General features: G+C 35.5%; 1 protein-coding gene across 1 annotated transcript in view; it reads left to right on the top strand.

Moving 5' to 3' along the window:
- The window catches only part of RAB3GAP1 (RAB3 GTPase activating protein catalytic subunit 1), a 136,781-nt gene that overhangs the window by 88,147 nt on the left and 27,991 nt on the right, over positions 1-20,643 (top strand). The window contains 9 exon segments of the mRNA XM_013983945.2: positions 652-733; positions 6,380-6,448; positions 8,347-8,420; positions 11,431-11,523; positions 11,939-12,108; positions 14,617-14,706; positions 16,546-16,718; positions 18,191-18,245; positions 18,495-18,866. Of these exon segments, the coding sequence (XP_013839399.2) occupies positions 652-733; positions 6,380-6,448; positions 8,347-8,420; positions 11,431-11,523; positions 11,939-12,108; positions 14,617-14,706; positions 16,546-16,718; positions 18,191-18,245; positions 18,495-18,866 (1,178 nt within the window).

Below are 20,643 nucleotides of genomic sequence, written 5' to 3'. Positions count from 1 at the left end.
TTTTCAGAAATTATTGACAGTAAAACTGATGAATGCAGGTTAATGATTAAATTTTTAATGCTCAGATAAGCTTTCTTTTAGATGATACTAATCACATTATTTGAAAATGAAAAAAATACAGAAATAATGTTCTCTTTAATAATATTTAAGGACTTTTCAGAAAGGTAGAACTTATTTATTTATTTATTTTTATTTTATTTTTTTTCCAGGGCCGCACCCACAGCATATGGAGGTTCCCAGGCTAGGGGGTCTAATCAGAGCTGTAGCTGCTGGCCTACGCCACAGCAACTCGGGATCTGAGCCGAGTCTGCGACCTACACCACAGCTCATCATAGAGCCAAATCCATAACCCACTGAGTGAGGCCAAAGGTCGCACCCACAACCTCATGGTTCCAAGTTGGATTTGTTAACTGCTGAGCTACGATGGGAACTCTAGAAAGGTAGAATTTAGAATGCAGCACTTTACAAGTAGGAATTAAATGTGAACTGTGTCCTTTTGCTATAACATTCTCAGAGGAAGTCTTTAATACCTAATGGCTTGCTCTCTTACTTGTTTTATGTGTCTTAATTTAGATGCTTTTAAATCTATAATCTCCCAAAGGGCTAACTTAACTAGATGAAAATACTGTATTTTTGCTTTGTTTTGTTTAGATATAGATGCCCTTGTAGGAGGAGAAGTTGGAGGCCTGGAGTTTGGCAAGTTACCGTTTGGTGCCTGTGAAGATCCTATTAGGTGAAAATTTCAGTATATCATTTGAATTATGGGACTTTACTTTTTAAATTATGTTAATAGTGATTTTACTGTGCTTTATAATACTGCAGCCTCCTAGAATGAATATAGTACTGGAAATGGAGACCTAGATCTAACAGTCTATCGATCTTTTTTTCTCTGTAACTTAAGAAGTAAAAGAGGGTTTAAAGTAGACATAAGATGTATATAATAACATTTATTGATTATTCCTTATAGAAGTGATTCTTGGTCTACTTTGGGGAAAACATTTTAAATACCGAAAAGCACAGATAGTATCATATGGGTCTGTGACCCAGAATTAACAATTGTTGGTATTTTTCCTGGCCGCTTTTTCAAAATACATAAATTAAGACTTAAGTAAGAGATGCAAGGGTGACCTCATAGTATACTGAATTTCTCTTCTGGAAGAACTACTGAATTCAAACAAAAAAAGTTGTTTGACAAGAAAATGTAAGGGTTGGAGAATTTAGTAACCCATAGCAAAATATTTGGAAGATACAAACAGTGCTGATACACTGTCTCACTTGTTAACTGTTTGGTTTTTTTTTTTAAATATATTCACATATATACATCTATCTTTAGTACTCTCATGCAGAGGTAGAAGTAATAATACTTTAATAAACTTAAAATCACTTGAAAGATGAAAAAGTAAGTATCTTTTTAAATAGATATTTATTATCTATGCCAGGCACAATACTAAATAAGGAAGATATTGAAGTAAATAAAATGAACAGTTTTTGTCTTATTGGCATTTACAGTCTAACTAAAGGAAGTAGAAAAAACAATCACCTAAAAAACACAGTTATAAATTGTGGGATAATTTGAAGGGAAAATACAGGAAGTAAAGACAATAAAATGAGGAACTAGTTTAGATTGGTATGCTGTCATCAAAGTTGTCCTCAAAGGAAGTGATATTTATTCTGGGTCTCAATTTCGGGAAGACTTAGCCAGATAAAGAGTGAGGATTACAGGTGGATGAGCCTGAGTGTTTTACTTAGAGGAAATTTTAAAGGGAGAGAAATAAATTGACTTGGTAGAAATTTGAAGGGTTTTTTGTATATTTGTTTGTTTTCAGTATATATGCAAAAATTCTTAGTGGAATTTTAGCAAGCTGAATCCAAAAACAATATAAAAGGGATAATGCATCATGATCAAGTGGGGATTCCAGAAATTCTCTTTGAACATTTAAATAAATCAGTCTATATAAATCACCATATTAACAGACTGAAAAAAGTTTTTTAAAAAGGATCATCGTTTCTTTAAAAAAATTTTTTTTGTTGTTGATTTACAATGTTCTGTCACTTTCTGCTGTAGAACATAGTGACCTAGTTATACATATATGTATACATTCTTTTTCTCACATTATCCTCCGTCATGTTCCATCACAAGTGATTAGATATAGTTCCCTGTGCTATACATTGGAATCTCATTGCTTTTCCACTCTGAATGCAATAGTTTGCATCTACTAACCCCAAACTCCCAGTCCTTCCTACTCCCTCCCCCTCCTCCTTGGCAACCACAAGTCTGTTCTCCATGTCCTTGAGTTTGTTTCTTTTCTGTAAATAGGTTCGTTTGTGCCATGTATTAGATTCTAGATATGTGACATCATGTGGTATTTGTCTTTCTCTTTCTGACTTAGTTCACTTTGTACGAGAATCTCTAGTTGCATCTATGTTGCTGCAAATGGTATTGTTTTGTTTTTTTATGGCTGAGTAGTATTCCATTGTGTATATGTACATCTTGTTAATCCATTCATCTGTCAATGGACATTTAGGTTGTTTGCATGTCTTGGCTATTGTGAATAGTGCTGCATTGAACATAGGGGTGCATGAATCTTTTTGAATGAAAATTTTGTCTGGATATATGCCCAGGAGTGGGATTGCTGGGTCATAGGGTAGTTCTATATTTAGTTTTCTGAGGTACCTCCATACTGTTTTCCAAATAAACTCAAAATGGCTTAAAGACTTAAACATAAGACAAAAAAATACCATAAAACTCCTAGAAGAGAATATAGGCAAAACATTTTCTGGCATCAGTCATACAAATGTTTTGTTAGTTCTGTCTCCGAAGGCAATAGAAATAAAAATAAACCAATGGGACCTACCAGCTTTTGCACAGCAAAGGAAACCATAAAAAAATTAAAAAATAAAAAGACAACCTACAAAATGGGAGAAAATAGTTGCAAATGACACAACTGACAAAGGCTTAACTCCAAAATATGCAAACCGCTCATACAACTCAACAGCAAAAAAAAACAAACAACCCAACGAAAAATGGCCAGAAGACCTAAATAGGCAGTTCTCCAAAGGAAATAGACAGATGGCCAACAAGCACATGAAAAAATGCTCGACATTGCTAATTATTAGATAAATGCAAATCAAAACTATAATGAGGTACCACCTCATACAGGTCAGAATGGCCATCATTAACAATTCAACAAAAAGAATGCTGGAGAGAGTGTGGAGAAAAGAGTACCCTCTTCCACTGTTGGTGGAAATGTAAATTGGTACAACCACTACGGAAAACAGTATGGAACTTCGAAGGTTTTTTTTATATATATAATGATTTTTATTTTTTCCGTTGTAGCTGGTTTACAGTGTTCTGTCAATTTTCTACTGTACAGCATGGTGACCCTGTTACACATACATATGTACATTCGTTTTTCTCACATTATCATGCTCCATCATAAGTGACCAGACATAGTTCCCAGTGCTACACAGCAAGACGATTTTATTTTATTTTATTTTATTGGTCTTTTTACCATTTCTAGGGCCACTCCTATGGCATATGAAGGTTCCCAGGCTAGGGGTCTAAACAGAGCTGTAGCCACTGGTCTACACCAGGGCCACAGCAACTCGGGATCCGAGCTGCGTCTGCAACCTACACCACAGCTTACGGCAGCGCCGGATCCGAAACCCCCAGAGTGAGGCCAGGGATCGAACCTGAAACCTCATGGTTCCTTGTCGGATTCGTTAACCACTGAGCCACGATGGGAACTCCAAGAAGGTTTTAATTATTAAATATTTCTTCCTAATTCATATCATGATAAAGTGTCAGTTAGCAAAGGAAAAGTGATTAAAGAAGAACACAAATATAAGTTGGGGTTAAAAATGGCGCACATAGGAGTTCCTGTCATGGCACAGCAGAAACAAATCCAACTAGGAACCATGAAGTTGCAAGTTCAATCCCTGGCCTTGCTCAGTGGGTTAAGGATCTGGCGTTGCTGTAAGCCATGGTATAGGTCACAGACGTGGCTTGGATCCCTTGTTGCTGTGGCTGTGACATAGGCCGACTCTTAACCTGGGCACCTCCATATGATGGGGATGCAGCTCTAAAAAGCAAAAAATAAATAAATAAATACAAATAAATAAATAAATATGGTGCACATGGAAGACTTTAAATCAAACAGTGATTAGCAAATGTTGTGGGCACTCTGCCTTTGAAAAGGCATCTTAGGTAATAGAAGAGGAAATAAGAGGCTTTTGTTTCAGTGTCTTCTGTCCTTTATCAAAGAAATTGTTAATTGTTCTGTAGTTGGAGAGGAGAGGACATAGTCATTAAAACTTTAGCTTTATTGTGAATAATCACGCTCAGTGGAGAAAATTTAGAAAACATGTAAAAGGGCAAAAATAATATGTTTAGTGAGATTGTTTTGTTGCAAATTGTAATAGTATTCAACTCTGACTAATTCAAGCAAAAAATCAGTATATTGGAAAGGTATTTGGTAACTCAAACTCAAAGGTTTAATTGAGACCATTGTAGAACTTGTCTTAGAAAACAGACTTGTGCCAAGGGTGGCTATTTGACCGGTTATAACCAAGGTTACACTGCCCTGTTGTGAAGTACTCGCCCTGCTATCACACTGAATTCTAAATAATACTTACAGATTCAGAGTCTTACAGAACTCAGCATATAGTTGCTTCTGTGGGTATGATTTACTATAGCAAAAGGATACAATGCAAAAATCAGCGAAGGTACACAGAGTTAAGGTCCAGGGCAAAGTACAGACAAGCTTCCTCTCCCCCTGTAGTCACACAGGACACATGTAGTTTTCCCAGCAATAAACTGTGACAACATGTGTAAAAGGCTATCTACCCTGAAAGTTCGTTAAGAGGCTCAGCGCTTGGGGGTTTTAATTAGAGACTGTTCATGTAGGTACCCTCTGCCTGGCACCTACCAGAAGGAAACCAGATGTTTGCATAAGCCATATTCTTTGCACAGGTAATTTAGGCACAGTGTGCCACTCTTATCAGGGAATGGTAGGAACCCTCACGAAATTCACATTCCCAGGTGCCAAGCCAGTGACCAACTTTGCAAGTAGTCCTTTCTAGATATCAAACCTGCTATGTTTTCTCTTTTTTGGATAATACTTTTGTATATTTTACAAATTTGTCATCCTATAAATTTTTTGTGACTTGTTTATTTTATAATTTTACATGAAAACTTTCTGAAATTTAATATTCATCTGTAATGAGAGGTCAGCAAACTATGACCTATGGACCAAATCTAGCCAGTTTCCTGTTATATAGCTAATGAGCTAAAAATGGTTTTTACATTTTTAAGGACTTTAAAGAAAAAAACAAGAATATGACAGAAACTGCATGACCCATAAGAAGCCTAAAATACTCTCTGGTCCTTTGTAGAACATGTATGCCAACCCCTGATCTATAACATGATATTTTCAAAATTGAGATACAAGTTATATAATAATTGACAGTTTTAAAGTATACAGTTCCGTGTTTTTTAGTGTTTACAGAGTTGTGCCACCATCATCAGTATTTAATTCCAAAACACTTTACTACTCCCAAAAGAAACCCCTTACCTCTTAGCTATTATCCCCTGCCCAAGTCTTACCAGGCCCTCTAGCTCTAGATAAGTACTAATCTACTTTTTGCCTCTATGGATTTGCCTATTCTGGACATTTCATATAGATTGGGTTATACCATACATGACCTTTTGTCTGATGTCTTTCACTTGGCATGTTTTAGAGATTCATCCCTATTGTAGCATGAGTCAGGACTCCATTACTTTTTAGGGCTGTATAATATGCCATTGTGTGGGGTATTACCACATTTTATTTATCCATTCATCAGCTGGTGTACTTATACTTTTTGGCTATTAGGTATAGCATGGTTTTTCTTGCAGGCAATAACTTTATATGAATGTGCTACCATTTACTATGCCAGGTGTTTACAGTTTTGTCATATTATAAATAATGTCCACTTTTAACATATTTTTATGTACATCTCTGGGTGTTTAGTTAGGGTACAATTCCAGAAGTAGAATTAAGTCAGAGAGCATATATACAGTATTAAATAAAGCTTATGGGGAGTTCCTGTCATGGCTCAGCAGTTAGCAAACCCGACTGGCATCCATGAGGACAAGGGTTCTATCCCTGGCCCCGTCAGTGGGTTAAGGATCCGGCGTTGCCATGAGCTATGGTGTAGGTCATAGACGCGGCTCGGATTTGGTATTGCTATGCCTCTGCCATAGGTCGGCGGCTACAGCTTCCACTGGACCCCTAACCAGGGGTCCCCTGTGCCAGGGGTGGGACACTAAAAAGATGAAAAGACCAAAAAAAAAAAAAAAGAGGGCTTATGGATATATTTTATGTTTTCTATTTTTTAGTGAACTCCATTTAGCAACTACATGGCCTCACTTGACTGAAGGTATCATTGTGGACAATGATGTTTATTCGTAAGTATGTTAAGAGTTGAGATTCACAAATTTCAGTAGAATAAACTAACTTCCAAGTGGTTAGCAATTTTTCTTTTTCTTTGTATCAGTTTCTGATGAGGTTGGTTATTTTTTTCTTTTTTTTTTTTTTTAAATATAGAACACTTCATGAATTTGCATGTCCTCCTTGTATAGGTACCATGCTATAATCTCTGTATTGTTCCAGTTTTAGTATGTGTGCTGCTGAAGCTAGCATTGTTGTTGTTGTTGTTTTCTATTTTTAAAGATCATTTTTTAGACTAATATGTATTAGAGATGAGTTTTAAGCTCTGGACTTTGGGGATATGATCCCTAGTTCAGGGATAGTGAGCAATCTGAATCTTACTTGGTTTTAGCAAAAATGTCTCTAAGCCAGTTTGGAATTCAGTGCATAATTCTGTTGAACTTTTCTGGCTGGTAAGAAGTATTTAATGAAGGGCTTTGAAGAAATGATGGTCATTAAAATATGTGGGAATAATGTTTGATTATTAAATGTCACAGGTAACAAAACATCTGTGTCATATACTCCTGTGCAGTGGAAAATTGCTCAGGGAAAAAAGTAAATTACTGTGAACAGTATCCTGGAAGAATGTAGAGAAAGAGGTTTTAATACCTTCTCATGCTTGATGCAGAACAGTGAGAAATAGGACACTTTTTTTCATAATTAAAATAAATGTGTTGTATTTTCTGATGGTAAAAGTAACATAAGCTTTCTTAATCTGATAACTTAGATGGCTATTAAGAAAGTAAAAACTGCCATCTACAATTCCATTACTTTAAAAAATAGGCAGGAGTTCCTGCTGTGGCGCAATGGGTTAAGAATCTAACTGCAGTGACTCAGATTGCTGCAGAGGCTCGGGTTCAATCCCTGAACTGGTGCAGTGAGTTAAAAGGATCTGGCATTGCTACAGCTGTGGCATAGGTCACAGCTGTGCCTTGGATTCAGTCCCTGGCTCAGGAATTTCCATATGTCTCAGGTGTAGCCATAAAATTAAAAAAAATAAAGCCAGTTGTTTTTGAGGGTATGTCTTTTTAAAGTTTATATATTTATAATTTGCATTATTTATTTAATATATTATTTAATAAATGTAGATGTGTTGTCAACTTTTAAGTTGCATAATATTCCATTAGATGAATGCACTATAATCTGTTTATTTGAGAAAATCAGGTGCTTTTGATCTTGTGCAAATTTTTTTAGTTCCTTTTTTTATTAGTAAATAGCAGAGTAAAAAAACAGATTAAGATTATTATACAATTTTGTTTCTCATTTCTTTTCCCTTATTTCTAAAATGTAATTCTCTCATTAGATTATCAGTGTACATTACCTGTTGAAAATTGGTTTTATTTATTTTTTGATTAGTTTGTTTTGATATTGGTTTTTCCTTTTGTGCTTTTTTCTAAGAACTTTGATTTCTTTTTTTTTTTTTAAACTTATCCAAATGGTCTTATGTATCTGAATAACAGTAAGTTTAATGGAGGCAAGATGGATTGCTTGTCCTTCTATATATTGTTTTATTAGACTGCATCTTGGTAATTTTTGAGTCTTTTTTTTTTTTTTTTTTTTTTGTCTTTTTTGTCTTTTTTGCCATTTCTTGGGCCACTCCTGCAGCATATGGAGGTTCCCAGGCTAGGGGTCCAATCGGAGCTGTAGCTGCCAGCTTACGTCAGAGCCACAGCAATGCGGGATCCGAGCCGAGTCTGCGGCCCACACCACAGCTCACGGCAACGCTGGATAGTTAACCCACTGAGCAAGGGCGAGGATCAAACCGACAACCTCATGGTTCCTAGTCGGATTCGTTAACCACTGCAACCACGGCGGGAACTCCTGTGAGTCTTCTAGTTTGCTATGATTAGGATCTTGTCTTTGTTTTGCATTTTAGTGATTTGGATCCTCTTCAGGCTCCCCATTGGTCTGTTAGAGTTCGAAAAGCTGATAATCCTCAGTGTTTGCTAGGTAAGATGTTTATGTTCTTTTCCTCAAATACCACAAATCTGTCTTTTGTCCCGATCAGGAACACTGAATGCATTCTTTATATTTTATTTTACCTATCCAAAAAGCATTTTTATATGTTTTTTACATTATAACCACCTCTTTTAACACTATTAAAAAAAAGAAAATCTTTGCCAACAGCAGTGAATCCTTCCATTTACTCTTAAATAGTCCCAGCAGACTTTCTTGTCCTTTAGTTTTAACCAGTCTATATCTCAAAATTCTCTTATATTTTCCCATGATCTAGTTGTATTCTCCTAATGCTTTTATGTCAGTCCTTTTTTTCCTTCTGTGGAGTACTCTGCATCTTCCATTCTAGTTAGTTGCACCCTTTTTGTCTTTTCCCTTCCCTCTGCACCTATGCTCTGTGATGGGAAGATCACTGAATTCGAAGATCTTATCTGAGTCCTTCCGTAGAGTTGTACTACATTTGCAGATCTGTTTTCTCATAGAGGAAAAGATGTGTAAATAATCTTAAACATTCATAGGTATATTTGAAGAATCAAGTGAAATAATGTAAATGAGAATACTTTGAAAAATATCGGTTGCTATTCACCATGTTATTATATCCCATGCCTGGAATTATCTTTCCCTTCCCATTTTTGTAGATAATGTCTCTTTCATAAAGTCTTCTGAACCCGTCTACTCTATCCGTCTTTTATCTCTTTTATTTAGTGCACAAGAAAGTATTTTCTCCATTTTTGTTCATTCATGCCACCTTTAATTGATACAACCTGATAAATTACTGTTAAATGGATGGAGTTACTAAATATTTATTGGTTAACAGTATTGGTGCATTTCTCTAAGGCATTATTTTCTTGGGCTCTTTATCATTCATCACATACTGTTCATTAAATGCTAATTAGCCCTTGCCATTTGGGCTAACTACGTAATAGTGAATATGAAGAGGTATATAAGGTAAAATTCCTGCCATTGGTATATTTGTCTTGGGGTATAGGGAGAGAGTAGAGGGTTAATACCAAGAGTTTTAGAATTAAATAGACCTTGTTTCCAATCTTAGATACACCAGTCTGAGCAAGTTTCATAATCTCTTTAAGTGTTGGTAACATGGAGAAAACAATAGTACATACTTCATAGTGTTATTGAAAGGATCAAATGAGATTATGTACATATATATATGGTAAATACTTAATAAATAGTTTCTGTTGTTTAATCATTGATTTACTAAATTATTTACTCACTACATTGTTTCTTAGTTCCTTTATTATTTCTTAGCCACTGACTTTTCTAATAATTATAGAGGACCTTAGAATTGAAAATACTCTTTTTTTTTTTTCCCCCAGGGCTACATCTGTGGCATATGGAAGTTCTTGGGATAGGGGTTGAATCACAGATGCTGCTTCTAGCCTACACCATAGCAATGTGGGATCCGAGCTGCATCTGGAACCTACTCCATAGCTCATGGCAATGCTAAATCTTTAACTCACTAAGTAAGGCCAGGGATCAAATCTTCATCCTCATGGATACTAGTTGGGCTTGTTATCATTGAGCCTTGATGACAACTCCTGAAAGGATTCTTATTTTAAGTTACTGTTCCATAATCTCACCCTACTTCTTTCTTTCTTTCTTTATTTTTTGTCTTTTTGCTATTTCTTGGGCGGCTTCTGTGGCATATGGAGGTTCCCAGGCCATGGGTCGAATCAGAGCTGCAGCTGCTGGCCTACACCACAGCCACAGCAACATAGGATCCAAGCCTCATCTGCAGCGTACACCACAGCTCATGGCAAGGCCAGGGATCAAACCCGCAACCTCATGGTTCCTAGTCGGATTCGTTAACCACTGAGCCACAACGGGAACTCCTCACCCTACTTCTTTAATTTTATGTGTTTATATAACTAAATTATAGGATTATATGGTCATATATCATAAGTTATAGTCATATAGTTTATATGACTTAGAGTATAGTATTTTCCAACTTTGATGAAGAGCTCTATAAAATGTTCTAGGTTTATTCAGAGCTAGTTGGTGAGTTCTAAAACTTTGATGTAATTAGTATATTGTATTGTCTAATAATTTTGGTACTTACGGTTCTTGTTAAACTTTAATTTCTTTATGCAAACATATCTCATAGAAGCTCCTCAGAGGTTATGAAACTTCCCCCATTCTTATGATAATAACATGTAGCATACCATTAAAATAATTGAAGCTGAAAGAACCTCATCCTACATGATTTTTTAATCCTGTAGAAATGTATCATTAGAAATTATTTTTAATTTTTACTTATTTAATGGATTCAGAATTATAGTAGGGTGACATCTGGGGAAAAAAAGGATATATATATATGAGAGAAATATTCTTGTTAACAATACACCTTAATGTGAATAGATACTATTTGTGTTATTTAGGCAAATTAGTAAGTCCTTAATCTTTATTAGGTCCTTTTTCCTTTCATTCTAGAAAGAATTATAAGGAAAAACTATTTTAATATCTTGGGAAAAAACTATTTTAATATAGGGAAAAAAGGCATATATATATATGAATATATGAGAGAAATAGTCTTGTTAACAATACACCTTAATGTGAATAGATACTATTTGTGTTATTCAGGCAAATTAGTAAGTCCTTAATCTTTATTAGATCCTTTTTCCTTTCATTCTAGAAGGAATTCTAAGAAAAAACTATTTTTTTTATTTTATTTTCCCACTGTACAGCAAGGGGATCAAGTTATCCTTACATTTATACATTACAATTACATTTTTTTCCCCACCCTTTGTTCTGTTGCAACATGAGTATCTAGGGGAAAAACGATTTTAATATCCTGGGACATGGAGAGAAAGTAAGAGCAAGGCTACGTTTGAAATAGGATTAATTTTCGTCTTGGGTTGAAAAACTGAATGATTCTTTTTCTAGTATATCTTAGTTAATAGCTTTTGTGAAAAGACATGTACTTTTATTTATAGGACTGTTTTCTTTCAGTTAAGTTTCAAAAATGAGTAATAATTTTTATATGCAGGTGATTTTGTCACTGAATTTTTTAAAATTTGCCGTCGAAAGGAGTCAACTGATGAGATTCTTGGACGATCCACATTTGAGGAAGAAGGGAGAGGTGACCTACTTTTTTCTTTTTAAAAAGTTAATTTCAAATGTCTCTTTGGCATATTTTCTGGCAACTTTTCTCTATTTCTCATTTGAATTATGTTGGGAAGCTACTATTTTCTCCAGGCTATACCCTGAGTTTAAAACATTGTGATTAATAAGTTCTTCCCACTGAAAATGTAAGATATTTTGAAAAACAGGGTTTTAGAGGTTTATTTTTGAAGTTCCCTGGGTGGAAATTTTGTTACATCTTCCTCAGTCATGCATCCAAATAGAGCTGAATGTGTCTATTAAAATTTTATAATTCTGAGACTATTTGACACTACTGGGAAGAGTGACTAAAATATCCAGTGATTGATTTGCTCATCATTTTAACCTGCTAAGGTTAGTGATATAATTTATATTCATTTCTATTCTTTTTCTAGAAATTGCTGATATATCTCATGCTTTGTCAAAGTTGACAGAGCCTGCACCGGTTCCAATTCATAAATTATCAGTTTCAAACATGGTACACACTGCGAAGAAGAAAATACGAAAACACAGAGGTGTAGAAGAATCACCACTAAATAATGATGTTCTCAATACCATTCTCTTGGTAACCAACTGTAATGTCTTTATATGTTTATATGCACATTCGTTTATTCATTATATGTTCAGTCCCACCTATGTGGCAGGCACTGGATTGAGGATATAAAATGAGTAAAAGTCTCCACATTCTGAGTCACCGCTATTATAGTAGGAGGAGAAAAGTAAACAATAGTTATAAGACTGTGTTGCATGTGAGAATTCTGGCAAAAGGGCTATGAGAACACAGCAGAGGTCCATCTGTCTCTTAGCTCTAGCAATCAGGGAAGGCTTCATAAAGAGGGACACTTGAGCTAAGTCTTAAAGAGAAGAAGGCTTTAGAAGCAGAGGAATTGCAGAGTGTGTTGAACAGTTTGGTACATTGTAGGGTACTTCCTAGAGAGTGGCCAGGGATGATGCTGTCGAGTAGCACATACCCTGCCATGCTGAAGCACTGGACTTTATCTTACTGTTTAATGCCATTTTAAGCAGAAGGTGGATAGGATCAGAATGGTATTTTTGAAAACTTTGTTTCACAGCAGTCCAGGGAAAGCTTTCTAGCGAGTACTAGAAGGGCCTAGCATGTCTCCTAGGTACAATGTGGTGGAATGGGCCCTGCCTAGGAGCCTTACACACTGGGGTTTAATCCTGTCTTCCTGTACAGCTTTGAAGAAGCCATTTAAGTTCAGTTTCCTCATTTAAAAATGCGTCTAATAAAACCCTGTGAGATTGTTGTGAGGATTAAAGGACCTTATATTACACAGGCGTATGATAGGCTTTTGCTAAACGATAACTATTCTTAGTATAATTATAGTTATACTTCTAGCAATTTGTGCATTAAGATATTCTTGGGAAAAACCTTCAAGACTATTGCAATGAAAAGAATATAAGGCTTAAAAACTTGATGTTAATCTTAACCCTGCTGTTTAACTGAATAAGACTTTTAACCAGAGTTTTGGTTTGTGTATTCCTAAGACGTGGGCAGTAATATATAGCTTACACATTGGTATGAGACTAGTGTACTGTTTGTAAATTTCCTAGTTGGGAGTTGGCACATGGTAGCTTCTCTCATTTAATAAAGTCTGTTCATGGACTTCCCATTGTGGTTCAGTGGTTAATGAATCCAACTAGGAACCATAAGTTTGCGGGTTCGATCCCTGGCTTCGCTCAGTGGGTTAAGGATCCGATGTTGCCGTGAGCTGTGGTATAGGTCGCAGATGCAGCTTGGATCCCGAGTTGCTATGGCTCTGGCATAGGCTGGTGGCTACAGCTCTGATTAGACCCCTAGCCTGGGAACCTCCATATGCCGCACACATTCTCTCTCTCTCTCACACACACACATATGTACACTCACACATGTTAACAGAAACCATGTGGAAAAAAGACACTGGTTGTTACAGGTTTAGACTGCTTTGCATTCTCTATGGGTATCTCCTAAGATAAAATTGTGGGTCTTTACAAATATCATATATATGTATAATCTAAAAAAAAAAAAAGATAAAAATGAACTTATTTACAATACAGAGATAGGCGCACAGACATAGAAATCAAACTTATGCTTACCAAAAGGGAAAGGTGGGGAGAAGGATAAATTAAGAGTTTGGGATTAACATATACACACTACTATATATAAAATAGATAACCAACAAGGACCTATTGTATAGCACAGGGAACTCTACTTAATATTTTGTAATAACCTGTAATGGAAAAGAATCAGAAAAATTATATATGTGTGTGTGTGTGTGTATATATCTGAATCACTGTGCCATACACCTAAAACTAACACAACATTGTAAGTCAACTATATTTCAATTTAAAAAAGAATTAAGAATTAAGAATAGTAACACTATGAGGTAAATAATATCAACTCAATTATACAACAGAGGTATTGAAGATCAAGGTCATAGCTAGCAAGTAGAAATGTCTGGCTCCAAAGCAAAATCCGTCAATTCCACATTTTAACTTTCACTATTCTCTCATCTCCTGCATCTGACTTTTTTCAACTAAAATTGTATTATAAGCATCATTAGTGATAATAATTCTCCTATCCACTTAAAAAAGTTTAATATCTGACTAGTATTCCATTTATAGTTTTTCAAAATATATCACCATTTCCCTCTTGTTAGACGTTTGAGTATGGTTTTGTTTGCTTTCAATTTTCTACTAGTATAAAAAATACAGAATAAATATCTTCTAGATTAAAAAAAATATGTCTTTAATGCCATACTTTTGCATTTCACATATGAAAACCTTTAATATATCCCTGTGAGCTCATGAATATATGTTTTTAAAATTTTTCTTTGTTTTTTTATCTTTTTAATAATAAAACTTTAAAAAGACCTAATAACCTTGGATGAGCCTGAAATCATAGTGAAGAGATTTTGATTCTATATTGTGTTTAGTTCACAGAAGCAGGTGCTTACATTTAAGAAAACTAACTAGTCACTGAAACTCTATATATTCTTATGTTAAGTTGGAAAAATCAACAAAATAGGAAATTTGATTGAAAAATGTGATTATTTTCTTTTTTGTCCATAAGTTTTTATTCCCTGATGCTACTTCTGAGAAACCACTAGATGGGACTTCTTCAACAGATAACAATAATCCTTCATCAGAAAGTGAAGAATATGTAAGTTAATCAATATTAAAAATATTTAAAATTCATCAAAGGAGTTCCTGTTGTGGTTCAGTGGGTTACAAACCTGACTAGTATCCATGAGGATGCAGGTTTGATCCCTGACCTCACTCAGTGGGTTAAGGATCCGGTGTTGCCTGAGCTGTGGTATAGGTCACAGACATGGCTTGGATCCCATTTGGCTGTGGCCAGCAGCTGTAGCTCCCGTTCAACCCTAGCCTGGGTACTTCTATTATGCTGTGGATGCAGCCCCAAAAAAGCAAAAAAAAAAAGACATTGAATTTCTAGGAGTTTTGCTATATTTCTAGCAACAGACATGAAATCTACTTTACAACATGACTTTTATAAACAGTGTAATGTGTCTCTACACCTATCATTTAAACTCTCATTTCTGGGAGTTCCATCGTGTTGCAGTAGAAGTGAATCCAACTAGCATCCATGAGGTTCAATCCCTGGCCTTGCTCAGTGGGTCAGGGATCCAGCATTGCTGTGAGCTGGGGTGAAGTTTGCAGACGTGGCGCAGATCCCACATTGCTGTGGCTGTGGCATAGGCTGGTAGCTCTAGCTCTGATTTGACCCTTAGCCTGGGAATTTCCATGTGCCTCAAGTGTGGCCCAAAAAAGCAAAAAAAAAACCCAAAAGAAAACCCTGTCATTTCTCAATTTATCAAAGACTTGGATAAGGAAAACATGAAAAATTTTCTAGTAGTCCCTGTAAAGCTTTCTTTGGACCACTGTGAAATAAGAATCTTTTTTTTAAAAAATCACCTTAGGAAAACTTGAATGAAGTTTATGACCCCCATTCAGACAATGACCTACTATAGAACATTAGGCATGGATACATAATTTGGATAGCAAGAACTTTTCTGGAAACAAACAAAAAAACAACCAAATATACTGTATCTGGTTATGAGATTTCCTTCATTTTAGACTTTTCACGAAAGCATCAAATTTATGTTTTGCAACAGTTTATTTTGGGTATTTCAAAACTGGGCAGAGAGTGGAAAATTCTTTAATGAAATAATGTATAAGATGAAGTAAAATTTTCTTTTTTTTTTCAAGTCATTGATAAATTTTCAAGTCTTTGAGAATTGAGAGTTTAAATAATAGGTATAGAGGGAGTACCCATTGTGGCTAAGCAGGTTAAGGATGCAGTGTTGTCTTCATGAGGATGTGGGTTCAGTCTCTGGCCTTACTCAGTGGGTTAAGGATCTGGCATTACTGCAACCTGTGGGGTAAGTTGTAGATGCGGCTCTGATCAGTGTTGCAGTGGCTGTGGCTGCAGCTCTGGCTCCAGTTCGACCCCTACCCTGGGAGCTTCCATATGTCTCAGGTGCAGCCATTAAAAAAAAAAAGAAGAAACAATACATGACCAGTGGACAGATTTATCAAATTGTTAACAGTGATTACTGCCCAGAAGTGATTTCATGAAGTAAGAAGGAAAGCAGAGGCTTTACATTTTCAGTTTATACAGTTCTGATTTTATTATATATGTTTTTGATTTTGACAAGTTGTGTACTCATTGGTAATTAAAAGATTTGTTTAACTACACATGAAATTTGGAGTATATTTTAAGGATTCCACAGACAAAATTGAAAGCTGTAACTTTAACCTTACTAAACTGTAGCCTCACTTTTTGATCCTTGTAGAAATCTTGAAAATATAGAGCTGCCTAAGAACAATTTAGTCAGTAATGTATTAGACATTTGATAAAAGCTAGTTTGGGTAGAATAGACTAATTTTAGTTTTTAAATACATACCCACACAGTTTTTGATTATGCATGTAACTATGTTGTTAAAAAGTTTTGCTTTGTTTCTATTTTGTTAAATTTAGAATCTCTACAATCAGTTCAAATCTGCACCATCTGATAGTTTAACGTACAAATTGGCGTTATGTCTTTGTATGATCAATTTCTACCACGGAGGACTAAAAGGAGTGGCACATCTCTGGCAGGAATTTGTTCTTGAAATGCGTTTCAGATGGGAAAACAACTTTCTGATTCCAGGGTAATAATTTCAATTTCCAGTTGTAGAGAGTATTTTCATTGGCAAAATTTGACTTTTGACCCATTAACTCTCCTGTCCCAGGAAACTTGCCCTGATGAAGTGGTAAGAAAGTTAGGACACGATTTATGTTCAGGGGTGTTCACTGCTGCAAATTTACAATAGGAAAAAAAGTTAACCTAAGTATTAAACATTAAAGAATGGTTGGACAAATTATGATATATTTCTACAATGGAAAGGTTTTTTTCTATGAACCTCTAATAACATAGAAAAATGATCATAATATTTGTAGTGAAGTAGAAGATAGGGTTAGCTGTACAGAGTGCTTTCAGTTGTGCTAATAGAGAGTGTTGAAAAATACACAGAATAGATATATATATATGGAAAAATAATTGGAAGGAAATACAACCAAATGTTAACAGTAGTTTTCCTGAGTGTGAAATTATATATTTATTTTGTACTTTATACATTTGTGTATTTTCTAAATCTTCTGTAGTGAACATATGTTTTTATCATTGAAGTGAAAATATCTTTAGTTTTTAAGTTCAGATATTAGACATTACTTATAATTTATGTTGACATTTCATTTAAAGAGTTTAACTAGCATATATGTTGCATAGATTATTGCTTGTTTACCCTTGTTACCCAAACTAAGGAGAATCATGATTTGAGTAATATAAAATGGTGATTGATCCAAAAATGTTTACTCTTAGGTCATTTGTCAGCTTCTGCTTAGCTAGGTTCTCTCTGGTTCCTAGGAACCTAGTGATTTAGATTAGAGGCAGTCCCTTTAGCAAATGAGAGGTGGAGATCAATGATTTTTATATTGAGGATCCACTGTAATGATTGAGAACTGAAAATATAGTATATCTCTTTAGTTTGATGTAAAATACTGCATGTTAGCAACCTACTAGGCTGGATTTAGAGGCCTTTTCAAAAATGTCAAGTTTCTGTAAGCTTGAAAGCTATCATTAGTTTGCTGTTGTGTTTTGAAATGTCTGTTATAATTGATGTTGGTGAATTATGGACTAGGAGGATAGAGTTAAATTGATCTTTTAATTGTATTTCTCCATCTCGTAGTGCCTGTCATGGCACAGTGGAAACGAATCTGACTAGGAACCATGAGGTTGCAGGTTCGATCGCTGGCCTTGCTCAGTGGGTTAAGGATCTGGCGTTGCCTTGAGCTGTGGTGTAGGTCGCAGATGCAGCTCAGATCTGACGTTGCTGTGGCTCTGGCGTAGGCCGGCAGCTACAGCTCCAATTAGACCCCTAGCCTGGGAACCTCCATGTGCCGCAGGTGTGGCCCTAAAAAAAGAAAAAGACTAAAAGACAAAAAAAAAAAAAATTTGCTCCATCTCAGTTACCTTACCCATACAAACATAGTGTTGATTTCTTATCAATGTATGGTAGTATAAATAATATGAATATCTGACGGAATTTTAATAAGTTTCTTTTCCCACTACTTTATTCAATAGATTAGCAAGTGGACCCCCAGATCTAAGATGTTGCTTACTTCATCAGAAATTACAGGTAAAGATTGCCTAGTGACAGTATATAAATGTGGTCTTGGTTCAATCAAGCATATTCTAGTATTAAATGTAATAATGGATTATAGGCTATTCTCTTTGTGCTGCTGTAGGTTATATAAAGTCACTGTCATTCACGGTCAATAAGGTCCAGGGAAAGGGTGGAGAATGAAAGTTAAATATTCAAGCAGTGAATATATTTTTATTTTACTGTAATTAATTCAAATATAAATGTTATTTCTGTTTTCTTAAGATGTTAAATTGTTGTATTGAAAGAAAGAAGGCACGTGATGAGGGGAGAAAGACAAGTCCTTCAGATAACGTGACTAACACATATTCAGGGGATGCTGGAAAAGCCGGAGACCAGCTGGGCCCAGACAATCTTAAAGATATGGATAAGGAAAAGGGAGAAGTGGGAAAATCATGGGATTCTTGGAGTGACAGTGAAGAAGAATTTTTTGAATGCCTAAGTGATACTGAAGAACTTAAGGGAAATGGACAAGAGGGTGGCAAGAAAGGAGGACCTAAGGAGATGGCAAGTTTAAAGCCAGAAGGACGACTCTATCAGCATGGGAAACTTAGACTGCTACATAATGGAGAACCTCTCTACATTCCAGTGACCCAGGTAAGGCATGGACTGGTTCTTTAAGGTTTGTTGTTGTTGATATAACTTTATCCTAGTGGAGGTGATTGCTTTGAGGATGGGCACTTCTTTAAACAATCTGTGTTTGGAGATCTATAAATTTGAAATTTAAATAAACCGTTGGGGCTCTAGGTCTACCATTTCTGGAACTGAGAAATGTTTTGAAGTTTCAGTACATAGTAGCTCATCATGTATAAGAAGACCTTTTAGTTCTTAAACTTAGTGGTACTCAGATGTTTAGAAAACAAAATCCAAAAATATTGAGGGGAAGAACAAAAGTAAAAGTCCTTTAATTATATAGTTAGTTTTTATCTGTTCTAATAGTTGTTTGAATTTGTTAGGAAGGTAGAATAGCAGCAACTCAAAACCTAAGGAAGAGCAGTAGTTTTTGTCGTTTTTTTGTTTGTTTTGCATAGAATACATTTTATTGTGAAAAATTAAATCCAGAAAAAGTGAAAGCTACCACCAGTTAATTCTAACTCTCATCCCTGGAAGTAACCACTATTATTGATTTGGTTTATAAATGCCTGTTTCTATGCATTGATGTACATTTGTATTTACATATGATACATAATTTTGCTGATTTAATGTGTGCATTGATGTGTAGATTTTTAACCTAATATATCTGGAAGATCTTTCCATGTCCCTACATGTAGATCTTCTTTATCTCTTTTGAATTGCTGCATAATATTCCATGAGATAGATGAGCCATAGCTTATTTAACTATTCACCTTTTAATGCACACTATATGTAGTTTGCAGCTTAATGCTATTGCAGTACTACAGTACATATTCTTGTAGTTTTTCTTATATGTTTACATATGAGTGTTTCTCTAAGGAGGAAGTAAAAATGGAATTTCTAGATAAACAGATGTATAAGCTGTAAAATTCCCCTTCAGAAGGGGAATGACCTACCTTATGCCGTCATTGATGAATATAGGAGTGAGACAGTATCACTCTCTCCCTAACTTTCCTTTCTGACTTTCTTCTTTCCACAGTAATATATTGAGTGCCTAATATATGCCAACCAGTCCTATGTCTTGGGGTTTTGTTGTTGTTGTTGTTTGTTTTTGCAGCATGCAGAAATTCCCAGACCCGGGATCAAACCCATGCCACAGCATTGGCAATGCTGAATGCTTAACTCACTGAGCCACCAGCGAACTTCAGTCTTGGGATTTTTAATAGCAAACTACAGAGTAAGGTTCTTGCCATTCATGGTACTTATATTCATATTTAATTTTTAAATAAAAAGTTGACATTACCAGTCATAAAAATTTTGCCAATAAGATTGGCAAAACTACTATCTCAATGTTCTAGACTGTATTTCCCTGATTTTTGATGAACCTAAGCAACTTTTAATATGTTTATGGCCATCTTTTCCTATGAATTAGGTTCTATTTTTCTTTTAGGTTGCTGTCCTGTTCTTTTTTTTTTTTTTTTTTTTGTCTTTTTGCCATTTCTTGGGCCGCTCCCATAGCATATGGAGGTTCCCAGGCTGGGGGTCTAATTGGAGCTATAGCTGCCAGCCTACGCCAGAGCCACAGCAACGCGGGATCCGAGCCGCGTCTACGACCTACACCACAGCTCACGGCAACACCGGATCATTAACCCACTGAGCAAGGGCAGGGACTGAACCCGCAACCTCATGGTTCCTAGTCGGATTCGTTAACCACTGCGTCACAACAGGAACTCCCTGTCCTGTTCTTATTGATTTATATGAGTCCATATTTTAGATGTAAATCCTCTGTTATATACATTGT

This window comes from Sus scrofa, chromosome 15, assembly GCF_000003025.6.
Source record: "Sus scrofa isolate TJ Tabasco breed Duroc chromosome 15, Sscrofa11.1, whole genome shotgun sequence".
NCBI lineage: Eukaryota > Metazoa > Chordata > Mammalia > Artiodactyla > Suidae > Sus > Sus scrofa.
Note: the sequence above shows the minus strand (reverse complement) of the source record. Positions and strands in the feature narration are given on the sequence as shown.